Source organism: Chelonoidis abingdonii, chromosome 22 (genome assembly GCF_003597395.2).
Source record: "Chelonoidis abingdonii isolate Lonesome George chromosome 22, CheloAbing_2.0, whole genome shotgun sequence".
In the NCBI taxonomy this organism is placed as follows: domain Eukaryota; kingdom Metazoa; phylum Chordata; order Testudines; family Testudinidae; genus Chelonoidis; species Chelonoidis abingdonii.
In genome coordinates this window covers 24,630,140-24,647,338 of record NC_133790.1, presented here as the reverse complement: position 1 = coordinate 24,647,338, position 17,199 = coordinate 24,630,140, and the positions used below count along the sequence as shown (strand labels likewise).

The window sequence follows — 17,199 nt, the reverse complement described above, 5'->3', positions numbered from 1 at the left end:
GGCACATGCAAAATTGTATACAGGCAAGTCTCATCTTACATGCGGGTTCCATTCCGCAGTTAGCATGTAAAGCGAAAACCGTGTATAATGAAATACTCACTGAGTTGAATGGCAGGTGAAATTGCCTGCACTACAGATGCAGTTTTTCCTTGTTTTTGCCAACCACGCAAAGCTGAATTTGTGCACCTAATATGCGACTTGCCTGTATTTCCAGAAGCTATCCGTGAAATACATTTGTTTAATTGTAAAACCCATATCTGCTGCCTGACCCAGCAATACCTTCAGCGCAGGATCTGGCCAAATGGAGTATTTACATGTATGCTTTTCTTCTGCCTTAGGCACAGACTGGCTGCAGGTACAAGCGAGAAGATTCAGCTAAGCTCCCTTATTGCTGCTTTTCAAGTCACCAGGGATTTGATTGTAGCTGAGGCTTAGGTCCAGTGGCTTCCTATGAGCACAGTTTACATCCTCACCCCTCCTGCTAAGCAGTAAAAAAAAGAAGAATGTCCTTGTCTGAACACGAGTCCAGTGGCTTCTGCAGTTCCTTACGCACTGTATTAGAAGCCCTATCTACTGGTGACAATGTAGGGGACAAATTTGACCTTCAGATATGGGCACCTCGTTGCTCTTGACTTAAGGGGAACTCAGCACAAGTAGTTGAGGGAAGAATTTAGCCCTTTGCAGCTAAGTGTGAGGGAATGGACAACTTCTTAGCGCTGTGTCTATGTATAAGCTGCAGCATGAAATACACCTTTGAAGGGAAGTAAGGTAGGTTCACCTCTTCCCTTACACCTGAGAAAGGGGTTGACTTTGTGGTGCACACTGTGTAACTGAAGCTGGCTGTTGCTGGGTTTTAAAGCTGCAAGCTCCTTTCATGTACTGGGAGACTCTGGTCCATATTCACCACCAGTGTAAGTAGCTAACTCTCCCTGACTGATGGAACTGTACTCCTACAGCAGCAGCAGACTTGACGCATTTAACCTGCAGGAACTTTAAGGGTAGAATTGTGTATAGCGGAAGGGTGCTGAGCTTTCCCCTTGTATGAGACTTTAAATGTTTCCCATGACACAATTTCACAGGAAGCCTTAACTGAGCTCCGAAGGATTGTCTCAGTCAGAGAGGGTGTACCATTACCTAGTGCAGAATACAGGGGTCTCTTGGTTTAATCAATACCCTACATTCTGTAAGCTGGCTTTACAGTAGCTGCTTCTGGCCTGCTATGCTAAATTGCAGCAGTTTAGTGTAGTTACAGCCTAGGAATGACAGCATATGAGTAGTCAGTTGTATGAAAGGGAAAAATTTATTTTGCCTCTTGAAGTTAACCTCTCAGGCTCCTGTGTACATGATGGCAATACTACAGATCATGGTCAAGAAAAAATGAAAACCATCTTCAACTTCACCAATCAGGATGCTTGACAAGGTGCGTCCCAGTGTGCTCTTTATGTACAATGCAGAAGAAATACCCAAGTGAAGAGCTGTGAGCGATAGGGTCCCGTCCTTCTACTAGCTTGGAGAGCAGTGCTCCATGTACCAGTTGTGCTATTGAGCTGCACACCTGAGGTGGGCAGCTGTGGTACTGAGGTATAACAAATAGCTGGGGTGTTGAGATTGCTCTTCGGTGCAGATGATGGGATTTCACTACCCCTTTCTGCTACAGGTTCAGTGCACACATGGGGCTCAGAGTTGCTGGCCAAAATATATCTTTAAGAAAACTGCTAGTTTAAAGGGACAGTTCCCCCTCCTGTCACTAACCTTGCCCCCAGCATTAGAGAAAGGGCAACAGAGTCTTTTGCTGCTGTGATCCTTTCATGACCTCCTGTTCAGAACTTTAACATATTGGTTTTAGGTTTGCTGGCTCAGACCTAGCTTCCCTCAAGCTGAGTGGTACCACTTTTCCCTTTGTTTTCCTATTACAGCAGCAGGGTGTGGACAGCTAACCCATGCTATCACTTGTGCTCATTAATAGAAAGTCCAATGGCACTGAAGGTTTGGGGGGTATTTTTGCAAGATACAGGGATATTAAAAGCTTTGTCTCTTGAGGCTAGATTCCAATTTATAAGTGATATAATTTTTCTAAAAAGGGGGAAGTCTTCCCCTAGTTTCAAGGGGAAGTTATTAGTCTGTCCTGTCAGTCACTGCCATGCATTCTGAAGTAGCTTGTATGGCCCTGCCAGTTGTATGGCACTAGATACAGGGGTAGTTATACAAAGGGGGAATGGAGCAATTACCATAAAGCATGTGCTGTTACTGCTGCCAGAAACTAGCCCAAATGAAACGGAGGCGTATGAGACACAGCATCGTTCTCCTCCCCACCCCCTTGATACAGTACACGAGTCATTAGCCCTGGCTGGAAAACTCCCTGGAAACTAGACTCCCAAAAGCAGTACTCTGGCAGGAGAGAAAGTGAGCAAGAAGCACAAGAGCAGGACAATAGAGCCCTGTCATCGGCATGAAAAACTGGTCATCTGCTGTCTCTCTGCTATAGTGCCAAGAATTCACCACTCTTATAAACTAGGCCACAGAACATTTACTAGAATAGCACACTGGATAATTCAGTAACTAGACTTGTCAAATTAAGTGAACAAATCAGCTCTGGTAGTTACTGGTTGTTATTAAATTCCCCCCCCTCGCCCCCCCATCTGCAAAATTCACAAGCTCATGCTTAGCCTCCCCCATAATGGAAACTAGCCAGGCTCTGCCACAATTAGTGTGTGCCATGGGGATACAAATAAAAAGTTGCCCAAAGTTGAAATCACTTTAACAAAAACAGACCAGCAGCAGAGCACCTCCCTATGCCCCCAGTCACTGTCCTTAAGGTGTTCATCTCTCCATTACACACAGGGGAGAAAGCCATGCCATACACCATATAACCAAACCACAAGTACTTTGCTAGTGTCTTGTGTCTCTGGCAAATGAGCTGATCAAGCCAATTTCAGACTGGAAGCCACACTAGTATTAAGGGGATCTTTCACCCCTCAAAGTTAAGACCTCAATCTCATGCCACACCAGGCCCCTGTGACTGAATATGTAGGACTCCCTCAGTGCCATGTACTTTTGTCACCCACAAAATGGCTCTAGAAAGAGCATCTCTAACTCTTCAAACACAAAAGGGGGAAACAAAACCTTTTATTTTGAAGTCTTTGCCCACAATGTAGAGACTTGTTCAGGTTCAGCAGTCTTGGAACCAGGCCAAAGAAAGTAACAAACGTGAAAGCCACTGCCTCATTGAGTAACTCAACTAGGCCACGCAGCTTCTCATTCATCCAAGTGGAGGTCTGAGTTTGGGTTGCCATACCGGTGAGGGCTTCTCACAGCCCTCTAGCTTTTAACACACAATGTTCAGCAATTGCACTTAAAGTGAAAACACCTAGAGAGAACTGAAATGTGTGTTGCTGTTGGCAGGGCCCCTCTGAACCAAATACCCGGCACAGCCATCAGCGTGGATGGATCACTTGAGTAGAACTCTTGCTCCTCCTCATCAGAGTTGAGTTCTAAAAAATTCAAAGCTCAATCAGCTAGCCCACTGCATGTTTTTGCTGGGTTCTCTTCTTAAAATAACCTACATGGTCAAAGATACAGCCCCAAACAGAGGAAAAGAAATCCTTCTTGTACTAGAACCACAGAGCAGAGTGGGTCTTCATGACCATTTTATAACCCCAGCTGCTCCTCCGTTCCAGAACAAAGCTCTGAAGGAAGCCAGCCAGCTCCAGGGTTCTTTGGACCTCATGTGCTACACGGGGTTTAAAAAGTCCTGTAAGTGAGGAACTCTTTCATTTTCTTGGGAATGGGTAGTGCTAAGACCTGGTACGTTGTTAGGAAGGTGCGGAGAGCTTTACGGCACAAGTGCTTAAGTGATGAGAGGACCTTGGGGGCACTCCAGAACTGGACGTGGCCATCTCTCGTCCTGAAACAAGAGACCGAGGACAAAGGTTAGCACCCACACAGCTCAGCATCTGAACAAACAGCATGTGTGCACTGACCAGACATGCCAAACCCACGAAAAAAAACGCAGTAATTGGGCTGGTTTTTGGCTTAATTGGCTTGTAAATTGCTTGTTGGCTTGTTTTTGGTTTGTAGCTTGTTGTTGCTGCTTTGTTTTTGATCAGCTCCCAGCAAGCAGGGGCAAGGTGTAGAGAGAGTCAGGGTGCACAGCGGGCCCACCAGTCCCAGACTGCACGCCGGGGGAGGTCTAGTCACATAGAGTGTTGGGGTTCTTAGGGATTGGCTTGTTTTGAAATGGAATTACAAGCAAGTCTCATCTTAGGTGGGGGGTTCTGTTCCACACATAAAGCGAAAACCGCGTATAGTGAAACACTCATTGAGTTGAATGGTAGGTGGAATCACCCGCACTACAGATGCAGTTTTTATATTGTTATTTTTCTTTTTTCTCCCCGTTTTTGCCGACTGCGCAAAGCTGAATTCGCGCATGTTAAATGCGCCAAAGATGCGACTTGCCTGTAGCTTGATTTTTGGCCTATTGTGAAAGTCAGGATGCTTATTTACCACATGAAAGTTGGTGACTGTGGCCCTGACCCCACTCCTGCATAGAGAGGAAAGAAAAAGCTGCCCTCGCAGGACTTTTAGAAAGTGGATAGTCATCAGTTACGGACTTCACTCTACAGGAGAGCACAGGCTCTCACTTGGACCCCTTTCCCCCACTAGCAGGTGGGATGATTTCATGAGAGCCCATCCGGCACACTCAAGAGAAACCCAGAACTCAAGGCCTTTCATTTCTGGTTGAGAAAGCTGCACTGTCACCATGTGTTCCGGCAGAGGCTGCTGCAGAGACACAGGAGAAAGGCTGACTCTGTAACATTACAGCTCGCTGCTGAACTCAAGAGGGGCAGGAATCGGGAGGTTGCTAGCTGAGGTGGAAAAATAAGGCAGGAACCCAACAACGCTTGGTTAGTAGGGAACTGGGAGGGAAAACAATACCCCAAGCACAGTATTTTCCAACATCGCTCTCTCCAGGCACCAAGGTCATGTCCACACTAGGAGCCTTATTCCAGTATAGGAATACACCAGCAAAGTGCTCCTAGTGTGGAGACAGATATACCAGCAACCCTGTGCTTTGAACTGGTATGGTCAAAGCATGCTCTGCTGGTAGAAGTGCAGCTCTGCTGGTCTAGCATCTACACTCTGACTTCTGTGAGCAGAGCTGTGTCGGTCGAGTGTGATGACAGATATAGCTATATGCCGGCAGAAGTCTATAGTGGAGACCTGGCCTGAGAATGCCCAGTTTTGAGACAGCAGCAGCATTGCATAAGGTTTTGGGTCAAGGTGGAGTCACATTCCCTTGCCTCTCTCACCCCAGACTTAGCATGAACAGAATGTGCTCTTGGCAGAGCACGTCCCACGGGCCGCACAGAATTACGCACCCTGTAGCAATAAATCCACCGTGTGGGAAGTAGACGCAGCACAGGCCATTGGTCATAGGTGCAAATGCCACTGGAGTTCTTAGTTCCAAATCCCAGATCCGCAGGAGTCTAAAGGAGAGAAAGAGAAACACAATGCTGGCCCTGGAGTTCACAAACCCAAGTGGCACTAGCTACTCCAACTGCATCAGCTAAAACAAATTCTCAGCCGTCGAAGTTAAAATAACCACACACATTCTCAAGCAAATTTCATCCATAGGCCTCCAAGCAATTTACAAGGTTACATAAGCTTCACAACTCCACTGCAAGCCAGGAATTATACCCATTTTAGAGGGACTTAAACTGAGGCAGAGATACAGTGACTTGGCTCAAGATCGTATGAGCTGCCATGCTGGGTCAGACCATGGTCCATCTTGCCCAGTATCCTGACTGTGACAGTGGCCCATAAGCAAACTAGGTGGATGGAAGAGGTTTCTGCTTCTGAGAACTTTCAATGTACCTAACCCGTCTCCCACAAAAAAAATTTGCTAGAGATACCAGCACCAGCTGGGACGAAAGGACTATCACACACCACCATTGCCAGTTTGACCTCGCTCAGTTGGTAATCAGGCCAATGATTCAATACCTGGGTTAGCTCGATCTCCACAGGCACATTCCCAGTGTCACCAACCCTGACATGCAAAACTAATGGTTCCATAAAAGCTTACAGACCCTTGCAAAGTCCCTTGGGACAAGCAGCTGGGAAGTCTGCCTGTACAGTGCCATCAATGGCACTGGACAAAAAGCAGCAGCACCAAGTTACAGTCTTGATCTTAGCCCACAATAGGCTCTCAATCTGCAAGGAATTCTCTCCAGGTTCCTTCACAGATTTCCAAGGCTGCTGACAGCACCAAGGGAGTGGAGGCAGCAGAACTTAATGGGTTGCTAGTCAGGATGCTATTGGTGCTTCATGGTGTGTAGCCCAACAAGACACTGGTCTTTGGAGGCTGATGGTGGCAACATCCATCCAACCCCACTTTTGAGCATGGCACTGGTATACACACCTGAGCCAGCTATTTACCTGCTGATCTTACTTTTTGGCCTTGTCACCATGGCAATCCGGCAGCCATGTCCAAAGAGGAGTTACCTTAAGATACCCGTGATGCGCAGTGTCTACACCCCCCAGCAGCTGTGGTGTCAGGACAAACAGACCAGGCACCATAGATATACCAAACCAAAACCAGAGTCAAGTCATGTGGCTCTGAAAGCCCCGGTACCAGCAGAAGCAGCCAGCTTCAAAAGGCAGAGGTCCCTGCTGGAAAGCTGAGGACCAGAAGCTGAAAAGAGCTTTGTAGCTCATCTTCGCTGCTCTGGCAGGGCCCCTGCCATAGACAGCCATAAGATACCAAGCCCCTCACCTGTCATCTGCCACTGTGGCAAGATACAAGCCTTCCGGAGAGAAGCACACAGACCTCAGGGAGCTGACATGGATGTCACCGCCATAGTCCAATGCTGGGGGCAGCAGAACGTGGCTAAGCAGGAGGGAAAAGGAAGAGCTCACTCACCACATCTGTTTGAGCTGTAATGGAGCCCTGGCCCATACGGCTGTCTGGGGGGACACATGGTAAATCAGAGCTCCTGCCTTCCAGGAGTCATCGTAGCTGGTACTGGAGCAAAGCTCACAGGTGTCACTGTTAAACGTGCATTTCCCTTGCTGAGAGCATGTCAAACTGTGCGTCTTTCCATGGCGAGAACTGTCCAGTCCCTGGGCTGCTCTTTACAAACTGGGAAGGGAAGTGCCCCAGTGCTGAGCTGTGGGGAGGCTGGGGCTGGGCATTCATCACCGCGGGGAAAGCGTTGTGGCCATCTCTTCCCTTGCATGCCGTGACAGCAACACCTAAAGCGGTAACAGGCAGCCACCTACCCTCGTGTATGGGAAAGGGCCATTCATTTGCTGCCTTCTCCCTCCTGGGGAGGAGTGGTGCAGAACAACATGCACAGCAGGGGGAATGTGGCTAGCTGTGTGCAGGAGCCCCTAGGCTAAGTAGCCTCCAATACCGGAGCACCTTCAGGCACACACTCCGCCAGCGCTCCTTCTCCCCCATGCACCTCTGCTCACTTGGTGCCCAGAAAGCTCCCAGGGCTGCTCTCCTTACCGAAGCGTTCTCAGCTGCTCCCCTGTGTAGGGGTCCCACATGATCACGCAGGTGTCGTAGGAGGCCGTGACCAGCAGGGCAGAGTCTGGTGAGAAGTCGCATGACACCACGCTGCTCTGGTGCCCTTCCAGCTTCCTGATGAGGGTGTAGGAGCGCATGCTCCACAGGAAGGCCTGGGGGAGAGTGCACAGGGGGAGGGTTACGGTCTCTGCTCATGAGTGCGGAGCAGCTCCTTGCCTGGGAATGCTGGGGGGAGAAGGATCTCCCTTATCGTCCCTCGTGGCCTGTCACCAACCAAGTGTTAGCTTCTGAGACACCGGAAGGGTGGGTGAAAACAGGCACTGCTCATGTGGGCACCAGCCAGTCTAACACCCGCCAGCTCTCGGCCCAGCATGACAGACTCTGCAGCATAAAGACTCCAACTGAACGGCAGTGCATGGCAGTGACCGCACAAGGGGGAAGGATCGGGGGTCTAGCCCCCAAGCTCGCTGGGTTAGCCAGGGAGAGTCTCCTTTGGGTGGCTGTAACACCCAGAGCAGGCCACTGTCACCAGTGGGAGGGGGGCAAGGACCCAGAGCCTTGACAGAATCCTCCCCCCGGTAATGGTAACAAAAAGAACTTGGGACATGTATGGATGGACCTTGTCCTCCTATCCCCTCTGCTCGCTGCATCCTGACATCCACATGCACAACGGGGCCCAGATCCTTCACGGGGGGTCTCGGGCATTCTTGCCAACAACTGCGTCCAGGGCACCAGAACATACCCCAGGAGCAGACCACAGGGCTTGAAACCGGGAGCAGGGGGAATAGTAGCGTGTCTGCCCCACCTGGCAAGTCCTATGAGCAGCAGGAGTGGAGTCTAGTGATGGGGGACAGCGTATTCAGCATCACCCTGCAAGCTCTTCACCTGGGCCTGCTCCAGCCCAGCTCACGGTGGTGGAAGAGCAGCATGCCCAAACCCAGCTTCCGGGAGAATCCTGCCTTAGCGCCTGAGGCGACATCACGCAGGCAGGAGAGACAGCGCTCTCTCCAGATGTTCCCATCCCCTCCCTTCCCCCACGGGCTGAGCAAGCAGCAGCCCTGGGCTTGAGACACAGCGAAGCAGAGGCTTTGGACCCATGGCGTGGGGGAGGGCAGGATATCGTACCTGGGAAAGATAAAGGGCAAGAACTGGGGGGGATGGAACATGGGTACAATGCACAAGGGTGACCCCTGCTGACCAACCTGTGGAACAGCACCACTGGGTCAGGGAGAAGGGCTGGGATGGCAGAAGAGCAAGACAGCTAACCGCCAGGGGCAGTAGACACAAGGCAGGTCCATTCAGAAGAGCTGCTGGATCCCAGAGACCCGAGAGCCAGCACACACCGCTAAGCCAGCTCGTCCGCACTACGGAGCATACGGTGGGCTCTCTGACAGCTGAACGGGCAAGAAATGAGACCACTCCCCCCACCCCTCCCAATAATAGGCAAGACTCACCGATTTCTCTCCAGCCGCAGAGCACAGCATGCTGCAATCCGGAGAGATGGAGCAGCAGTACACCCACTGCCTGTGGCCAGACAGCACCTGGACCTGCTTACCTGGGGATGGCAGCAACAGTTTGTAAGAGAGGTGTCTAGTCCAGAGACAGGGAGAGCTGGAAGGCTCATTCCTACCTCCAGCTGCTCTTTCTGAAGCCAGCTCCGGAAGCAGGGTATCAGACCAGATTAGTTCTGATAGATTTCCCCATGCGGATGCTCTCTCTGCTGCATCAGATTTATTCTCAGGGCATATCTACACTGCAATCTGGGGGGTAGGGGCGGCAATTGTGGCTTGTGTAGACACACTGTAGCTAGCTGTAATCTAGTTAGCTTGGGTAGCAGAGCCACAGCTGCATGATGCTCGGCACAGGCTAGCCATGCAAGTAATTACCTAGAGTTCCAAGGGGGCTGGCACAGCCCATGCTGAAGCTCTGCTCTAGGTAGTGTGGGTACCAGAGCAGCAAAGCTAGCTACCTCAGGCAGGTCGGCTCAAGCTAGACCCACGCCCCGATTGCAGTGCAGACACGTCCTCAGTCAGCCTCCAGCGTTCCTAACATGCGTCCCTCACACACACTGGGGGGGGAGGGGGGAACCAAAGTTCACTCCACTTGCTGCTAACTTGTGGCACAGTAACTCAGCGCGTTCGATCCTGGCTTCCTTGAGCCGCCATGGGGTTAGGTTCAAAGTGCTTTCAACGAGCTGGGACTGAACAGCTCAGCACATTAATAATGGGGGTATGGACCTCTGACCGCAAAGTCCTGGTTGCATCCAAGCAGAGCAGAGCCCCTGTCTGGGAGATGCCAGCTCCCACAGCGTAGCACAAGCACTTATAACTAAAGCTAAGATTTTGCTATGGTTACTTTTAGTAAAAGCTACGGACAGGTCACGAGCACTAAACAAAGATTCACAGGAGCCTGTGACCTGTTTATGACTTTACAAAAAATAGCCAGGGGCAGGGCTAGGTGGCACAGAGGAATGACAGCCAGAGTCCTGGGGGGGGGGAAGGGGGGATGACAGGCCGAGCCACCCCGCCATGGAAGGGGTACAACCATGGCTCCAGGGGCTCCACCCACGGGGAGGTGGTATGTGCACAGCACCCGCTCATAGCTGGCTGCAGCTGCGGGGCTGGGGGACACAGTCCAGGCTCCAACCCCAGCCACAGGCGCAGGGCCCTGGGAAGCTGCAAGGGGGGCACATGAACCCCTCTGCAGCCCCTGCCACAAGCCACTGACAGCTGAAGCTGAAGAAGTCAGAGGTCCTGTAAAGTCACAGAATCTGTGACTGCCATGACCTGCATGACTAAATCGTAGCCTTACTCATAACGACCTGAGAGTCTGAGGCCCACCACCTGAAAACCCCCGGGGGACGTGTGCACTCACTAGCACCATCTCTGCTCAGGTCCCAGATGCGGAGGGTCTTGTCCCGGGATGCAGAGACTAGAATCAGGCTTCCGTTGGGAGTGAAGCTCAGGTCCCTCACGACATCCAGGTGCCCGGAGAGATTGAAAAGGAAATGCCCTGAAGACACGAGCACACGGCTCAGTACGGTTTCACCATGGGCACAGACACAAGCGCGCCTCGCCTGACCCGCAGGAACGCAGCCCGCGTTGGACAGATGTGCTCACCGGAGACACCCCACACCCCCGCTGCTAGCTACACTTTCCAGCTTCGAGGGCATTGCTAAAACTCGCAAGGCATGTGGTCTAAAACATGGGGCAGTTTCTTTAGCCACCAGTGAACTCCTACCGCCCTAGGGATTATGGACACAGCCTGTCTCAGGCTACCAGGAAGCAAGACCAGGGGCAAAACGCCTAGTTCACAGAAGGTCAATATTACTGGCTACTCCTGTGGGAGAACAGGCAGGAGTCCCAACCTGCCTGTCCCCTGCTCACTTCCACTGACAGGGAGTGGTCATTGCAGTTCTGACCTGCTGCCTAGAAGGAGAAGGGGGACCAGTAGTGGTAACAGAGAGAAGGCAAGCTCAGCGACCCACCCACCAGAGCCACAGCTACCTCTCCTGCCTCCTCACGCAAGCAGAGGCTGTGTGTGTGTGGGGAATGGCTGCTGCCAGGTGATTTAGAAGCAGCACGGGCAGGTTCAAGGGGCACGCTGGGCCAGGATGGATCGGAGAGGAGCTGCAATGTGAAAATCAGAGCTGGAGAATACTAGGAACATGCTCAGGGGCCCAGAAAAGCTCCATGGGTGGAGAAGGAGGAGGAGAAAGGCAGAGACGGTCTAGCCCTCTCCGGGATATGGCAAGGACAGGGCTACTGCAGGACACAGCGACGCCCCATCCCTCTCCTCACGAGCTAGATTAATCCAGCAGATGTAATCCACCGCAACCCCCTCACCTGTTTGCACCTCCCAGACTTTAATCTGCCCGTCATTGAGTCCCGTGGCAAGGATCAGACAGGACTGACCCGGAGCCCGCAGGCCATCCCGCTCCTTGGCGCCAGACGGAGGCCAGGGGCTGAAGGCCAGACCCCATACAATCTGGCCACATTCCAGTGTCTTCTCCTTCGAGCCCCCTCTGCCTCTCACGTCGGCTTTGATGCCACGATTCTTGCGTTCAGAGGCTTTGCAGCTTCTGCAGGGAGCAGAGGATCATCGGGTCATTCAGCAGCTGCAGGTGCTGCCTGATCCTCCCCCACCCACCCTAATTCACAGCAGGGGAACTAGAGCCTACTGCACACTGCTAGGTAGGCGTGGCTCGGGGGCTGTCTCTGCACTGGGAATTTCAGCTAGCAGTGGCCAGACTCAGGAGCAATCTCCCAAGCGTAGGCAGGCAAAGACACAGTTTAAACCAATGCCATTTGCCCTGCCTGAAACCAGAGGAAGCTGTCTGGTCAAACCAGGGCTTTGTCTGTGCCTGGCCCTAGGTGGGGCGGATCCTCTAGGTGGCCTCAGCAGAGCTCATTACACCTCGGACCACTCCAGCGCCGCTGCTTTTACAGTTCAAAGCATGTCGCTGCTTACTCTTCTAAAATTCTTGTCCCACCCAGATCTACTTGCTTTCCCCAAACAGACCAGCCACGGGGTTACCTTCCTGCCATAATGGGCACATAGCTCAGCTTGCTCTCATTAACTTGGCCCCTTCACTCAGGTGCACAGAACAGCTGAGCGAAAGCCATACAGGGAGAGAAAGGATGGGCCAGTGATTCACTGGCCTGCAACTCAGGAGACCTGCATTCAGTTTCCTGCTCTGCCACAGACTCCATATGACCTTGGGTGAGTCACTTGGCCTCTGTACCTCAGTTCCCCATCTGCAGCAGGGGGACAACAGCACTGCCCTGCTCCACAGGTGAGGTGCAGTGCTCAGGTACTATGGGAATGGGGGCCAGACAAGTACCATGGGTAATGAGATGCCCTTGCCAGGCCGCCAGCGTAGGGAGGGGTGCCAACTTGAAACCAGATCTCCCAGCACCTACTGTATGTTGTTACTTCACCCTAAGACCCTTCAAAGCTTGAGAAGGAGGCTTCCTTCCTTGAAATCTGGTTCACTCCCCCACACTCCAACTTCCTAAACCAAGTGAAGTTCCCATGTCCCTGTTTTCCTAAGAGTCAGCAGAGCCAGCAACGCAGAACTGAACTGTCCCTCTCTTCTCTCCCAGGATGCTGCAACAGCCCTGATACAAGGGCAAGGGCCACTCACCAAGGGACATGCCCCAGGGATTTTACCTCCTTACTCAACCAGTTGTCCAGTCTATTTATTCGTAGATCTCAGCGCATGGAAACCTGCTTTTCAACACAACAGCTTGAAGCACCATCTTCTGTATAAAGTGACTCACCCTACCACTTTGATAATGGAGTGGGGATCTTCCAGTGAAATGTGATTAGTCAAAGTGTCTGGGGCTGTCCACAAATTACAAAACTTCTTGTTGGTGATCTGCAAGACCCACCACCCCCATGTAACCCTTTGTAACACTAAAATAAACATGAAAAATGAAGGACTCAGCCACTCCCTGATGTGTTACATAATTTACGGACAGTCCCGTTACAGTGAAATCTGACCATCCAAGGGACTGACAAAAACTGATTGCTTAATGCAGGTAGTTTTCCAGCACAGGGGGAGGGAGGTAAACTGAGGCCTATGGTCTCTGAAGACAGGATGGCTGCCTAGCTGAGGTGATCTCTTGCAAAGGTTTCATCCTCCAATTTAAAAAAGCCCAAACCAAGCAAGTTAACCCATGAAAGGGATGAGGTTTCACAGCTGCAGGCTCAGAGGAGCATTTCCTTTGCAGAAGATTTGGTGACATGTTACCAGAAGAATGCATAGAACAAGTCCCGTTAACAAGACAGCAAGCTCCCAGGGTGGTCTGATAGCAAGAGGGAAGCATACAGGAAGGTTAAACTGGTGTGGTGGTGATGGGGAATCCCTTGGCTTTTGACTTTCCCATTAGCGCTCCCAAGCTTATCCATAGCTTTATCTGTAAACAGCCTCGGTGGCTAGTCCTGGAAATACTCCATGCTCTGTGTAGCGGAGCTGGTTCTGACGCAGCAGGAATCCTTCTCTGCTCCAGCTGGGTGTTCTCCTGGGAGTTTATGGGGCAGGGACCTTTAAGAGAACTGTAACATGGCTCGGCAGAGTTCTGTGAGGGGCCCTAACAGCACCCAGACTCAGCTATTATAGCACCTATTAGGGGGCACCTAGACTCCCCTGATGGCTGGTTTACGGGAGGACACAGAGCAGAGACTGCTAACCCCACTGATCAATTCACCTGGAGGGGGATGGACCCTGATGCTGCGGGAGCTATGGGAAGCCAGCTTTAATCTCAGTCCCTCGCCTTCCTTGGCCCAGGCCTGCTGAGCCGTGGGGGACGCTGAGTGAGAGGGCCCTGACTTAGTGCACAAAGGAACAGAAGAGCAGCCAATGGACTCTAGCCAGGGCCAGCTCCAGGCACCAGCTAAGGAAGCAGGTGCTTGGGGCGGCCAATACAGAGGGGGGCCACTCTGTTCACTCTTGGGGCGGCCCATCCGGGTCTTTGGCGGGAATTGGGCAGCGGGTCCCTCAGTCCCTCTCTTCCTCTGTGAGCTGCTGCTGAAGAGGAAGAGAGGGAGTGAAGGACCAGCCGCTGAAGAATGCAGCGGCGTGACTGAGCTGCAGCCAAAGTACCGCTGACCATTTCTTGTTGTTTTTTTTCGCCACTTAGGGCGGCAGAAAACCTGGAGCTGGCCCTGACTCTAGCAGGAGAGACGCCCTCCCTCTCTGAGCCGCCACAGGGTACTTACAGCTCAGCTTCCTCCAAGGGCCAGGGGATCAGCTTGACAATACAGTGACCCTGAGACCAGGCGAACCAGGTGCCGTCTGGGGAAAATGCAACGCTCCATGTCTCGCAGCTCGCCTTCCAGTCATACTGCTGTGGTCGCCCTGGCTTCAGCTCCGCCAGCAGGAGAGGCTCGACTGGGGAACAAGATGGCACGGTTACACATAGAGCATGTGACAGGGCCAACCATCCACCCAAGACCACGCACACGTGTGGGGACGGCAGCCCAAGCCAAGCCAAGGGTCGACCGCAAACATGAGGCTGTGCAAACAGCAGCGTGGTCTAGTGGCTGGGGTCTGGGCCTCCTACATTCTAACCCCAGCTCTGACATTCCCTCTGCAAGCTTAGGGCAAGTCACTTCGGGCCCTGTCCTGCTCCCACTGAATTCAGCGGGGCAGCACTGGGCCCCCCAGACCACATTTTCAAGACATTAAGGACCAGTTGAAGATGTCAACGTATTTTGAGAAAAAACAGCCCCCGTAAAAGCTTAGTGAAAGCTCCCATAGCAGAGTATCATGCATACGCTGAAGTACAGGGCATCAGCCTGCGAGGCAGGAGACCCAAGTTCTATTCCCAACACTACTGTGTGGCTTTCAGCAAGTCACCCAAGGCCAGATTTGTGAAGATATCGAGGTGTGGAATCCTTTGAGGGCTCCAGATGATGAGCTCTGTTATTATTTAAATACTAACTGGCTCAGCCTCCTGCTAGCAACCACTCTACTGCGGGCTCTGCTGTAAGACAGCACCGTCTGGTTACTGTTCTGCTTTAGGTCTCACAGGATTTACCACTTCAGATGTTAAACACCACATATCCGACTGTTGTGACTAGTCCAGAGTGGGCATGTTACCCATGGCTAGAATCAACCCACTGAGCTCCCTTGGAGGGCGGGGGGTGTGTCTCATGGTTTAAGGTGTGCTCTTCAGATTGGACATACGAGTCTAAATCTCCTTTTCCCGCAACACAATCTCTCAGCCCCCTGTTGTGCTCAGTTTCAGCATACAGAAGAGGTCATCCTTACCAATGAACAGCGTACTTTTACCATACCAGAAGTATGTAGCAGGAGCTTTTCATTAGGGCACCAGGAGGCAATTCAACTGGTTAGTTCACATTGCATCCTATTAAACTGGCCACCTGCTGCACCGCTGCTTTTTGAACAACAGATTCCCCTTATGTTCATGCGCAAATTTAGTGCCACTGAACTAGACCAACTTACTGCCTGGAGTCCTGCAACACATAGCAGAACTTCAGAGTTACAAATCCCAGAGTTATGAACTGACCACTCAACCACACACCTCCTTTGGAACCAGAAGTTCACAATCAGGCAGCAGCAGAGAGACCAAAAAAGCAAATACAGTACAGCGCTGTGTTAAATCTAAACTAATAAAAAAAATAAAGGGAATGTTTAAAAAAAATTTGACAAGGTAAAGAAAATGTCTCTGGGGTCGTTTCATTTAAATGGATGGTTAAAGGCAGCATTTTTCTTCTGCATAGTAAAGTTTCAAAGCTGTATTACGTTGTAAACTTTTGAAAGAACCACCGTAATGTTTTGTTCAGTTAGGAACATTTCAGAGTTATGAACAACCTCCATTCCTGAGGGGTTCGTATCTCTGCGGTTCTACTGTACTTCAAGCCTGAAACAGAACGAGGCCCTTACTCCAAAGCAGCCTTGACGCAGAAAAACTTTCTGGCCAGCCACTGAGTCAAACTGAGCGATGGTTTTGTAACATGGACAAACACCCTCCAGGGGTTAGCTGACACCATTCCCCCCCAGCTAAACTACATTTGAAACCAGAAACCAGAAACAAAAGTGTATTTGCCAGAAGCTGGGAAATGGGTGACCAGGGATGGATCACTTGATGATTATCTGCTCTTTCCCTCTGACGCACCTGGCATTGGCCACTGTCAGAGGACAGGATACTGGGCTAGATGGACCTTTGGTCTAACCCAGCATGACCGTTCTTATGGTCTTATTAAACCACTACATGACCAAGCCTTCCAAATAGAAGTATAAACACTGGATCTGCTTGGGACAACATCTTATACTCCACAGTGGTCACATTACAGCTCCAAGTCTTAGCAAACTAGGCAGCCAGTAACCATGACTCCAACTTTCCTGTATACTAACCTTTGCTCAGGTGAATAAGACTTCAAAGTACACGAATATCAATGAGGCATTAGTCCCAGCAGAACTCTGGAAACTACCTTATGCTAAATGGCATCAAAACCCAGGATGAAAGGAGACTGCAGTAGTGCAATGATACAGGCCTAGAGGATTAGCAGAGGCTAAAGCCAAGGCTGAGCATGGGAACGGACGCATGCTGCCTGCTGCACTCACTGCCTCTGAGCACAGGCTGCCAGTCACCGGACTTTTCTGAGGTAGCCACCAAATCCATTTTCACTTGTAACCCAGCTCTCCAGAAACTACACTAGGGGACTAACCTACAGCAATCCTGGTGTCCAGTTTTACACTGCAAGAGATTTGGAAGGTGACCTGCAAAGGGAAAAGAAGAGTGGGGAATGGGGGACTGTGCCCTTTTTTGCTACTTTGCAATGAGGGAGAGTTGCTCAGTGAATCTTGGATTGTTGATTTCAGGAAGAGAGTTGAAAAAAATCCAAAGGGAGCCCTCTCCAGTCCTCCATGAGCAGAGCTTGGTCCCTGTGGGGGATCCCCAGGAGCACGGAGGGGCAAGGGGAAGAAGAGAATATTTAATTTGGTCTCACCAGAGCTACCCAGGCAATGACACTGTATGATGAAAGAGGCAGCAGGTGCACATTACATCCTAACACACTTGGGAACATTTGGGCAACCACATCGTTCAATGGAACACTCACAGTAACCACACTATAGAAGAGAGATGCTGTGGGAACTGGAATGCTTCATTATCACCGCTCTAATCTGGTAAGGAACA

At 51.2% G+C, this 17,199-nt stretch overlaps 2 protein-coding genes across 3 annotated transcripts in view; one reads left to right on the top strand and one right to left on the bottom strand.

The window, feature by feature from the left end:
• Positions 1-1,399, top strand: part of RFC5 (replication factor C subunit 5) — a 13,849-nt gene extending 12,450 nt beyond the window's left edge. Inside the window, exon 10 of the mRNA XM_032799998.2 lies at positions 339-1,399. Within this exon, the coding sequence (XP_032655889.1) occupies positions 339-435 (97 nt within the window). The 3' untranslated portion in view covers positions 436-1,399. The remainder of the gene's footprint in view (positions 1-338) is intronic.
• Positions 1,278-17,199, bottom strand: WSB2 (WD repeat and SOCS box containing 2). 2 transcript variants are annotated; one of them, XM_075060101.1, is made up of 9 exons: positions 17,123-17,199; positions 14,255-14,426; positions 11,377-11,612; positions 10,406-10,543; positions 8,986-9,086; positions 7,511-7,683; positions 6,773-6,886; positions 5,379-5,486; positions 1,278-3,904 (listed from the first exon to the last, which is right to left on the bottom strand). In XM_075060101.1, the coding sequence occupies exons 5-9, from the start codon at positions 9,013-9,015 to the stop codon at positions 3,742-3,744; spliced, it is 588 nt and encodes a 195-aa protein (XP_074916202.1). In that variant the 5' UTR covers positions 9,016-9,086; positions 10,406-10,543; positions 11,377-11,612; positions 14,255-14,426; positions 17,123-17,199; the 3' UTR covers positions 1,278-3,741. The 2 variants fall into 2 exon arrangements, with proteins under 2 accessions (XP_074916202.1, XP_032655888.1); XM_032799997.2 differs by lacking the exon at positions 17,123-17,199 and adding an exon at positions 16,626-16,698.